We start from the raw sequence: 11,041 nt of genomic DNA, 5'->3' as shown, positions 1-11,041 counted from the left end.
TATTACCCTTATATTACCCTCTAATTCATTTACAAATCTACCTGACAATTTTTATTTTCAGCTCTTTCACTTATGATGACTTCAGCTGTTTCCTTTCCTAAAGTTAGGGGACAAAGTCAAATATTTAGTCAGGCTAAGTCACTGCATACCATTGTGTAACCTAATAAGACCTTTTATTTCATTAGCAGCAGTTTATCTAATGTTCCAGACTGAGAGAGGATTTCCAGGAAGAAAAAGGAAGAACATGTTCACAACCACAGACACCTCCTCACCTGTTTATGAAAGACAGCACAGGCTCTGCAGGACAGAAAAAATACCAGTAAAAAAACCCACATCTCACCTTTCTGCAATTTTCTTAGTCCATATCAATTCCCCGAAGTAAAAGCCACATCATTTAGTGTTTGCATAAAAATGTAAGCTTGAAAGTAGGGTCACTATTTTCCTCTACCCAGTAGGGATTACTGGAACAGATTCTGCACTTCCCTGTGTGGAAATCACCTCTCCCCCTGGGCTCTGCCTTAGCAATCAGAGGGGTGGGGAGTGTTCCTTCCAAAAGTCCATGTTCTTCTAATGCTCAGGACCCCAGAGCTGGACACAGTACTCCAGCTGAGATTTCACAAGAATAGAATCAATTCCCTCACCCTCCTGGCCACACTGCTTTCGATGCAGCTCTGAGTATTGTTGGCAGTTTTCAGTCCTTTTGTCATTCTGGATATGGAAACATAAAACTCAAAGAACCTTCTAAAATTATCCCATTTAATTAGAAAGCTGACATATTTTTTTTCTGTGATATTCCTGACTGCTGCCAAGAAGGCGTAGGGAAGGGGATTGATAGAAAATTTGTGCATTTTATAAAATAACCAAATGGTGCATGAGTGTGTTCAAGTAGAAATTATTATTGAAACCGAAGGGAGCACAGCAAGGATACAGCATCCTCAGATTCAGAGCCCTTTCCAGATCAAAGTGCTGGCAAGCTGATCTTGGCATTCGCTTGGGTCACTGTCCTGGAAGCCCATGGGGTACCTCAGCTGTGCCTTGCAGTGTTAGCAGGGCTGCTGTGAGAGGACAACCAGTCTGTTCTCCTGGTGTGGACTGGAGCACCAGACCTGAGGTACCTCTGAGGTGGGCATGGATCTTCACAGGGATAAAATTTCGTTGTTCCCACAGCATTTAGATATGAGGCAGCAGTGCCACAAGATCCAAAGGCAGAAGGGTTGGACTTGCCACTCAGATTTCTGACTGAATAGCTGCTGAAGGTTTTATTTCACCTACACAAATCAAGTAGCTTATCTGTTAATTTTCCTGTTCTTTCTTTTCAGCTGAGAAGGAGATGGACAGCCCTATCCCAAGCTGTGAGCTGCACTCAGGACAGAGGTAATGGAGGCAGGAAAGGAACTGTCTTTTTTGTACAGGGACAAGTGTCTCCTGCTGAAGTAGGCAGGTGTCCTCAGAGCAAGGTGGGAAAGGGCTGGAGAGGGCAGATCTGCTCAACAGTCTCTCCAGTGGGGCCCTGGATGCTGAACGTGTGACCAAAGCTTCTCACCTCTGTGTCCAGGAGATCTGAGGTCCTTTGAAACCACTAGATGCAGTAATTCACAATTAGAAATGTTGCACTTGGACAGTTTCCGCAATGGAGGGTACAAGGAGAATCAAGAAACTGAGATGATCACACAAAACTGCTACAGACAACCACGAAAAGACCATTAAGGACTTCCCCATAACTTGGTCCTTCCGAGGAGCATTTTCTGAGACATTTCTAAGGGATAAGACCTTAATAATTCCTATTGAAAGTTCATGAGGCTGCTAGGCTACAAACAAGGACACCAAAACACTAAGGAAAAAAGGGAAAAAATATATTATAATAAAATATATGTCCTCTTCTGACTCTTACCCACTTCTGACTTTCTGATCTTTCAAGGTCAACTGCAGATCCAAAGAGTGATCTCATGTCCTGCCTCTACAGCCTGGCACTGCTGCCAGAACCCCTCTCAGAGCCAAGACTCGAGTTTCAGCCCCACACTCTGCCCCTGCAAAATTTGCCCTCACCCAGGGAAAGGTGCGTGGCTGGCCAGGGACTGGCACAGGATGCACCCAGACAGCTCAATTTTCTTCCCTTTTCACTTTTTCTGTGACTCCTGGAATGTGTTTGCACATGGTGGAAAAAATCAGAGAGACAGGAGAAGCAGCCAGGAACATCACCCTCCCTGCCCGCACTCAGCTCTGGGGTTGGTAACTTGTGCCAGCATTGGTAGCCAAAAAAGTTGGAGGAGACCCTGATGCCTGGAGCAGGTGAAGCACCGAGAGATTAGATGATTTTTTTGGGGTAATCCTTTATTTAATTAAGAAAGAAAAATGTATAATCTGCACAAATTCGGTTAACACAGGCTTGCAGTGAGAGGCAAAATCTGTTTTGATCAGAAAACTGGCTTGCAATGAGTACAAAATATTTCACAAACTTTCAAACCCATCTTTTCCTCCCTTTTTTCATTAATGATCATCTTTTATCCTGTCCTGAGCAACAGCAACAAGACTAATTAGTTTAGCAAGTACAACAAATGGTTTTATTGACAAAAAGGAACCCTTTGAAATATACATTACATTCACAGAGGATTAAATTACACCCTATTATCCATTTTCCATAAAATAAGGATTACTTTGATAAATCACAACTAATGTTATCTTTGGCTGATAAGAACTCAGTTCTTATTTGTGTGGCTTCTATAAATAGTGTGTTCTGATTTTTTTTCCTCCCTAAAATAGTCAGTGATACAGTCTGCCAGGCATTTTCCTGCAATTTGACAATGCCACATCTGTGAACCAGGAAGCAAGTGAAAGCTTCGTTGTCTGAGTACGAAAGCCGCAACAGTTTCTTTCTTTTCCGTCAGCTCCTCTGCAGCAATCTATCAAACACCTTTCAGCCATATCTTGCTCCATCAAGGTTTCCTTACTGCTAAAGCAAGGTAGTCAAAACAAACTCCTTTTCTTAAGAGCAAAGCCTTTGTTGTTCACCTTTCCATTGAATGCAAAGTCAGTGTGACAGCTGTAGCATGAGGGGGTCGTACTCTCATTTAGGCCTTAATGCACACAAGATGTGTACAGAAATGTACAAAAGTGTGCATTTTCACAAGGGCTCCTTTGTGCTTTGCCTTTCCTTAGCTTTGCACCAGAGGATTCTGCAGATTGCTGGACACCTACCAACACCATCTCCAGGTGGATGAACTGTTGGTCGAGTACCAAGCCAGAAGCAATGTCTTGTGTTTACTTCAGACCTGCATTAGCTCTGCACAAAGTAGCTATTCACTAAAGGATGGAAGTAGTTAGGATATTGGAAAAAGACCTTTGTGTGCCAAGAGGTTCACCCACCTTTTGAGCATTTGGTAACAATGTACACCAGGCATGGACATCCCCACTGGATCACAGCTTGGCCACCTTGCTGGGCAGCGAACAGCTTAGCACAGCACAGCAGCACATCAGCACCTTAAAAAAACTTCCAAGGAGTTTGATTCTGAAAAACTGAAGCTGATTTCCTACTGTGTAGTGGACCACCAGAGAGATCTGCATTGCCACATGAATGACATTGCCTCTCTTACCCCTCAGGACAAACATCCAAGTTAAAATTATTTTCATTTCCCATTTTTTGAAATTCTTTCAAGAAACACATTTGCTCTGAGTTCAACTACTGCTTTGTATGCACTGGCTGTCTCAAAGCATCTCATCTTACTCTAAATATTCAAGGGTTAGAATTTGTGTAGCAGTTGCTGGATTGGCTTGAAATAAGGTTTGCAAAGTTCTGAAGACTGGTGATGAAAAGATGTAGCAGTTCTGGAAATCTTTAACAAGTAATTCAATATGTGAGTTGAGTTATACAATTTTTGAAAATTCCCTGAACTTCTCAAACATAACAATCAATTTAACATCCATTTGAAGTATCTAAACCTACCTGGGCCATTTTGGATGGGTGCCCTCATCATAAGCAAATGTCTTTTCCCACATATTCCCTCAGAAGCAGGTGGCAGTGGATTTCAAATAAACCCACACCCATGTCTGTGTTCCTTTCTGGAGGGTGTGTTTTGCTCATGGAAATATGTCTAACCTCTCTGTTTAATTTTCAAAATTTTTTAAGTGTCCCATCCCCTGGGCTGCCCACAAAGTGACTCAGCAAGCCAAGCAAAGGGATCAAAGAACAGATACAGTTTTTTAAACGAATGGAAAAGTTTAGCAGTTCTGAAAGTATTTTCCCTCAATGCATATTTCAAAACATTAATAAAAATAATTACAGCTGAGTCTAACAGACAAAATGCAGGGCTAGAGTAATAAATCTTAAGAGAACAGGGAGGAGCACTCCGAAATGCTGCAAAACAAATAGATTACCACCTTTCCAAACCTCTGCAAGCCTTCTCTTTTCCTGTAATAGAAAACAAAAAATCAAAGAAAAAACCATTGTTGGGCTGCTGCTTGCTTGCTGTAATTAAAACTTGAATATTTCATTTCCTCAGTAGTGTGCACACTTATAAAGCGGGAAGGAGGAAACTGTACACATAGGAGTGAACACACAGGAACTGCCACCAGTGCAGATAAACCACCTTGGGTCCAACTCAAGCCCAACTCCATATCTTGCTGCTCCTTGAGTACTCTGTAGGTGATACAGTCCTAGGAACCTGATTCTGTTTCAGGGACTCATGTACTGGAATCAAAGATAAGGCCCTGATGTAACAGATGGAGGAAGATCCAGACCTTAGAGGTCTCAGAGACCCCTTATGTACATGCCACAGGGCCAAACTCCTCGTTTATTCCATCTCCTGCCTCCCATATTTTGCACTGATGTATGCACAGTGGCTTCATTCAAAAGAGAAGAAACAGACCTGCCCCATCTCATACTACACAACAGTCAGACGGCTGGGTGCTTGCCAGGAAGATGGGATACATGGATTCCAAACTCCTCTGGCCCAGAACCCAGCTCTCCCACTTTCCAGGGAAGTGCTCTTTGTACCAGACAGCACATCTGTTCTCAGAACGGGGCTGTCGGGGTGTCACACGCAGGGAGTGCTGCCTGCTGTGGGCAGTGTGCAAACCCCTCTCGCCCCACCTTCCCCAGTCATGGCCCAGCACAGAGTGGGGAGCTGCTCTCTCCAGGAAAGGTGGTAAGGACCAACAGCAGGGGCTGACTGACTCAGCCCAACCATGGGAGTATCTCTTCAGGCATGGGATGCTCAAGTCAGAGCTGCAATACTGATCTGAAAATGGGCCAGGTACCGACACCCAGAGTGATCGCATTTACTGCAATGCTTATGGATCCTCTAGCTAATCAGAGGACTACAGCTTCAAGGTTCCCACTGTGGAAATCCTGGCAATTTGTAGAATAAAAGGGTCAGAAATGCCCAGATGGAAAAGGAAGGTCATAATCTAACCACATTTTCCTTCCTACTCATAGGAAGGCAAGCAAGAGAAAGTAACAACATGGAAGCCAGAGTCAGTAAGTCAAATATTTTTATTGATGTCCTTTCTTATTTGTGACCATTGGTCATTAACTTTAATTGCACAGACCAAAATTAGTGACTGACTTTAATTTTCTTAAATTACAACTTCTATAGCTTTTGCATTTTTACCAAGAGAAGACAAAATCATAAGTAAGTCTCTACATGGAATCAAAAATAGGAAGCAACTTCTTACTAATCCTCATGCAAGCTACTGACTATTGGAGACTGAGGTTGAGTGTTATTTCAGGAAAAAGTTCATGAGTCTGTTCATCTCAAGCTAATTTATAGTCCTTTCACAACTGATGTAATTTTCCTCTATTAGATAATAATTACAGGCATATTAAGCAATATTAACATTATTAAACAACAATGAACAGCTGCCTGAATGTATACTATGGCAATGCAAAATCTGAGTAATACAAAGAGCATTACCTGGTAATTTCCCATTAGAGTTTTTCTAAGCTTATAGAATTTTTTGTCTTACAGGTCTAGAGATTTTAAACAGAATAAATCTAACATTCATATTTACAGGAAGATTTATGCCCGGCCAAAGAACTCCAGGGACACTTACACTTTCTATACCAACAAACTACTCCCATTTGGAAAAGGAGCTATTGCTTTATTATGGCACTACCACAGAAGCTGCTTTCTGAGTGCACTGAATGCATTTTGTGCAATGAGTCTTGCAGGAGGGTAAAATGTATTGCTGCTGCTCTTTGTGTCTTGCTCTTTTGCAAGCATACACTAAGCTGCAGACCTGGCTGCCACCAAGTATGCAATTTATATGTGTACTATTACTACTAATAAAAGTAAAATAAGTTATTCAATATGAATGATTGCTCCTCTCCCCCTTGATGTACATAAAATAAGCCACATATAATGTGAGACTAAACTCAGGCAATTGTTTTAACTCTGTGGCACTCCTACAGTAACAAAGAAGAAAGTTAAATGCTTCCAACAAAACAGTTCACTTAAATTATCCTTTAAAAACAAATGAACAAAAAAACCTAGTCACAAATGCATTTTACTAACTTTTTGTTTCCTGAAGGTTTCTCTTTACCAATACTTTCCTGAAAAATAACTATGTTTAAGGAATTTGCAGGTAATTATCACAAGACACAACAGAGAACAACTATCCTACTTATTTCTTTTCCTGGAAGCAGAAGTCCCCTAAATCATAACTCTGTAATATCAGGGCTTCTACACAAGGAAGCTTCAGCTTGCACCAAAGAATGAAAGACATTAAAGCTTCACTTGTGGCTTTCTACACATCAGACTGGGACATCTACCCATCCCAACTCTCCCACATAAATCCCAAGTCACATAAACCATGGAAATCTCTCAGTGGATTATGAACCAAGTAAATGCTTGTACTAGAGCAGATGGACTTTTTCTGTACATAAAACAAACAAAACAAAAATCAGGTACATGTGAGGGAGTAATGGCATAAACTTAGTGATACTGCTGTGCAAACCACTTTCCTAACCTACATTGTAACTGGTCCCAGCCTTAGGAGATCAGCAAGTTTCAACTGATACAAGGATTTCTACCGAAAACAATTGCACTAAACCAAAATCCTTCCAGGAAAAAAGAAGTATAAAAATAATTTAAAGCATTAAGTTCCAGGTTATGTACAAGCATGTAGTTCAAACATTTCTTTTTCTGACAGAAAACACCAGATAATAGATTGCAAAAATCCCACAAATTTTGCCTCAAAGATTTAATCAACAGGATTTGCAAAAGAGCATCAAGTATTCTGAAATGATTTATGAACTGCAAAAGTGATGTATGAGTCATTCAAAGTATATCAGTTATATTAAAATTTCAGTTATCGGTGTTTACTGATGGCAGGCTGAGAAAAAGAGTGAGAGAACAAACAATAGAGCAAATAAAAATATTGGTGAGGTCATAAGAGACATTGCTTAAACCTGTAGTGGAAAGGATTATGTACAGCAAGGAAAAAAGCTTTTCTCCTTTTTCAAAGAGACTGCACATCATCAAGGTCCACTTCCATTAGAGAAAATACATTAAAATAATTTTCAATCTATATTCTATTTTCTGGCCTATTGAAAGTATTCAAAGACACAGGAAAGACTAGACTTCTGCCAAGCAGATTAAAGAAAAATGCATTCCTACATATTTTAACTATACAGTTACACATTCAAATTCAAAGCAGAAAAATAATGCAATGCAAATACTCAAGAAGTACAGAATTATGGATTCTGATAAATCTGAGGGATGCAAGGCTATGAAAGGAGAGCCTGAACTTGATGAGGAGATCTGTGTAGGATGGTTTCTGGATCCTTGTATTCATTTGAAGGATCCATCACAGCTGCATATAATTCACTGTAAGCTCTGCAGACCAGTTCTGTTGACTGTTTTATTATCTGCTCTCTAAAAACCAAAACAAAATAACATAATTTGCAAATTGTAGGGAATATAAGTGTACTACATACATACAAGGAAATAAAGATACACATTAAAAATAAGCATTAAAGACTTTTAAAAAAGGGCTTCCTTCTCTCATTGTATCTCGATAACCAAGACAGGAGCTTTATTATTTCTACAATCAAGCAGAAACTAACAGAAGGATTTAATTTGCATACATCAGTTTCCCACCTGCACTTGCCTGTATCTTTTAAAAGACTGATAAACTTAGTGATTTACCTTCTACCTCCAGTAGCTTCTCACTGTCCTTTGTAAAGACCCACTTTTTTCATCTACTAGCAAATATATATTCTATTTGCTTTATCTTGACAGCAAGATTCCATTATGATTCCATAATCAGACAAAAACTAGAGATAGTGGTCGGAGATTTAAAACACAACCTTTTACCAACAATGCTATGAAGTCTATTATTTTTCCGGAGATAAATCAGTAACAATGCACATAGACTGAATGCTAACTTTAACTGGAAAGTTTAATATTTTTTACAGATAATCTAATAATTTAATTTTACATTGCCCACTGAATTAGTTTACTTAAATCATCATGGTGATGGTGCTTACAGTAGGAGATGAATTTTTATCTATTAGGAACAGCAGTTACAACTGTTTTACAGCCAAACCCATGCAATGGGAACTCCAGCAGAAGCTGAGGAAACCAAGGTAACCACAAATCCAGATTCAGCCCTGCTGTAATATGCAGCAGAGAAACAAAGGCAACAAAACTGCATCCATTAAAATCAGGGCTGAATTCACAGACTGCTGGGAACTGACAAGTTAAAGAAATTTCAAAGATGAAGTACAAAAATCTTGGTCTTTACAGGAAACATTAAGGATCAGAAGCTATGAGAAAGCAGATGAGAAGACCAAACCTGCATTTTATTCTGACAAACAGTATCCAGGTTTTTTATATACAGCATCAACTGCCAGTATTACTAGCTTATTAGAATACCTAAACCCCCCCTTGTCCTTATAAAGCAAATCCAAACCCACTATTATAAGGGAAATATATTCAGGGTGTTCAGGTAAGACAACTGTCTCTGACCTCAGCCTGGAATCACCAAGGTACTGTAACATGACAATCTTTTATGAAAGCATTGCACACTAAATTTGTGTAGAACTAGTGCACCAAATAAATAAATAAAAAAAGTTTGTTAAAATATTCAGAGGACTGAACAGAATCACATGTGTTGTTCAATCAAATAATGTCAGTGTCATTAATCAGTACATTAGGATTTCAGTTGCCATAACAACGTGATACATTTATTACTAACACAAATGGCAGCACTTGCTAAAAATAGTAATACCAGCATTCAGTTTCTGTGATCCAACACGAATGAAAAGAGCTTTTCAAGACCAACAACCATATGAATACATAGCTTAAGGCTTTTTAAATGAGTGAAGGAATTTGAAAGACAAGAGCATGCACTGGTACTGTTGGAAGGAATGTTCTTCACAGTTGCAAAGCTTAAGTGATATTTCCAATGAGTATATAATACACTGGTCCCTTATCAAAGCATGTGGTCTGATTCTGAGAACCAAAGACCTCACAGGTTACAGCTCTCAATTACATGATTTCAGGAAAAATGTCTTCAAAATTGAAAATTCCAACTACTATAACCAGGGATTAAAGTTATAGCACTAGTTAAATGTTTTGAGAAAATTCAGAATTTTCAAGGCTCATTCACTATCAAAAATATTGACTATCAAGACAGCAATTCTCCAAGCATCTCTGCAAATGAGCATTTTAATTTCAGAAGGACTGCTTGCGTTTAAAGTTAGTAGTTTGAAGGCTAATAGGGATAACTGTTCTATTTATTTTGCTTTCTTTCTGAGCAGAACCTGACCTATAGCATTGATTATAGCAGGTTAATAAACTTCTGCATTGAAGCACTGATAGCAATCAACCTCACACTAGGCTTCCCTCTTACCTCTCAACTGTTGACTGCTGCAAGATAACATGAATTCAGCTTAAAATGTGCTGAGAGGTTTAAAAAGCTTATCAATGGGATAAGGTTAAGAGCGTCTATATAAGCAATTAGTCTTTGTTCATCTGACAGAAGGATTAAGTTCAAGTAATTTCATTGTGCCAATGTCTTTATGGTAGCATAGAATCTAACTCTTAAAATTACCTCTGTGTTAGCAATGAAAAGTTGAGGCTTTCAAAATGCATTTACTGTTATTAGGATTTTTAAATAGACCTACATTTAAGAAAATATATCAAGAGCTAAAATACAGTTTAATGTCCTGACACTGAGAAGCAGAAGTTGTGATGTTTCAATGACATTATTGGTCAAGCTACCCTGTTTGATCTGTACAGAGAATAGAGCTCTCCCACAACAGGGTCAGCTTGCCAGCTGTGGGAATGGTAAATCTGGCAGAGACACCCAATGCCAGCTGAAAAACACCAGTATTTCCTGTGTCCAGCCATGCTCCACCTGTATGGTGTGACACTAGAAGCCTTTGGATGAGGAGAATCTGAGCAACACAGCATGACAACCTAACAGCTGGACTAGCTGATCACTGTAGGTCCCTTCCAACCAAACTGTTCTATTCAATTCCTAACAATAATTATTTTTCCCTTGACACGTCATTTTTTAATTGCAAGATGCTGTAATACAACCCCACTGAAGACAAGCACTAGTAATGAAACTCTAAATACGGTTGCATTATATAAAATGTGATGTACTTGTCTCAGTTTCTGGTATATTCAGTTACCTGCATTCTTCACAAGAGTGGTAAAAGTAATGTCAAGGAAAGTTTTTGATCAGTGCAACATATATTCCTCTGAGTTTAAGGACTACAGAAAGTCTTCATGTGGTTCACATTTAATTGGAAAGAAATTCCTGGCACTTTCCCTAGCCTTAGGGTTCAGCTATATTCAAAAAACAAGATAAGAGATAAATAATGAAGTTCTTACTTCCATACTTCAAAGAAGAAATCTCTAAAAAAAAAACATTAGGTGAAAAGTAAAATAATCTCAGCAAAATATTCAATGAGATAGAATGCCAATATTCTACAGCAGAATGCAATAAAGGTGAAAATTCTAGAACTGACAAAGCAAGGGGGATAAAAGAAATCTTGGAGAATTATATATTTCACCTGTCTTTGGAAAGCTTA

General features: G+C 39.1%; 1 protein-coding gene across 2 annotated transcripts in view; it reads right to left on the bottom strand.

Annotated features, from left to right (window-relative positions):
* Positions 1–5,470: 5,470 nt before the first annotated feature.
* Positions 5,471–11,041, bottom strand: part of COG6 (component of oligomeric golgi complex 6) — a 55,600-nt gene continuing 50,029 nt past the window's right edge. For both annotated transcript variants that reach the window (XM_066313213.1, XM_066313214.1), the window contains exon 19: positions 5,471–7,871. In XM_066313213.1, the coding sequence (XP_066169310.1) occupies positions 7,724–7,871 (148 nt within the window). In that variant the 3' untranslated portion in view covers positions 5,471–7,723. The remainder of the gene's footprint in view (positions 7,872–11,041) is intronic.

Source organism: Sylvia atricapilla, chromosome 2, assembly GCF_009819655.1.
Source record: "Sylvia atricapilla isolate bSylAtr1 chromosome 2, bSylAtr1.pri, whole genome shotgun sequence".
Taxonomy (NCBI): Eukaryota; Metazoa; Chordata; class Aves; order Passeriformes; family Sylviidae; genus Sylvia; species Sylvia atricapilla.
The sequence above is the reverse complement of the archived record's forward strand: the minus strand, read 5'-3'. Positions and strand labels throughout refer to the sequence as shown.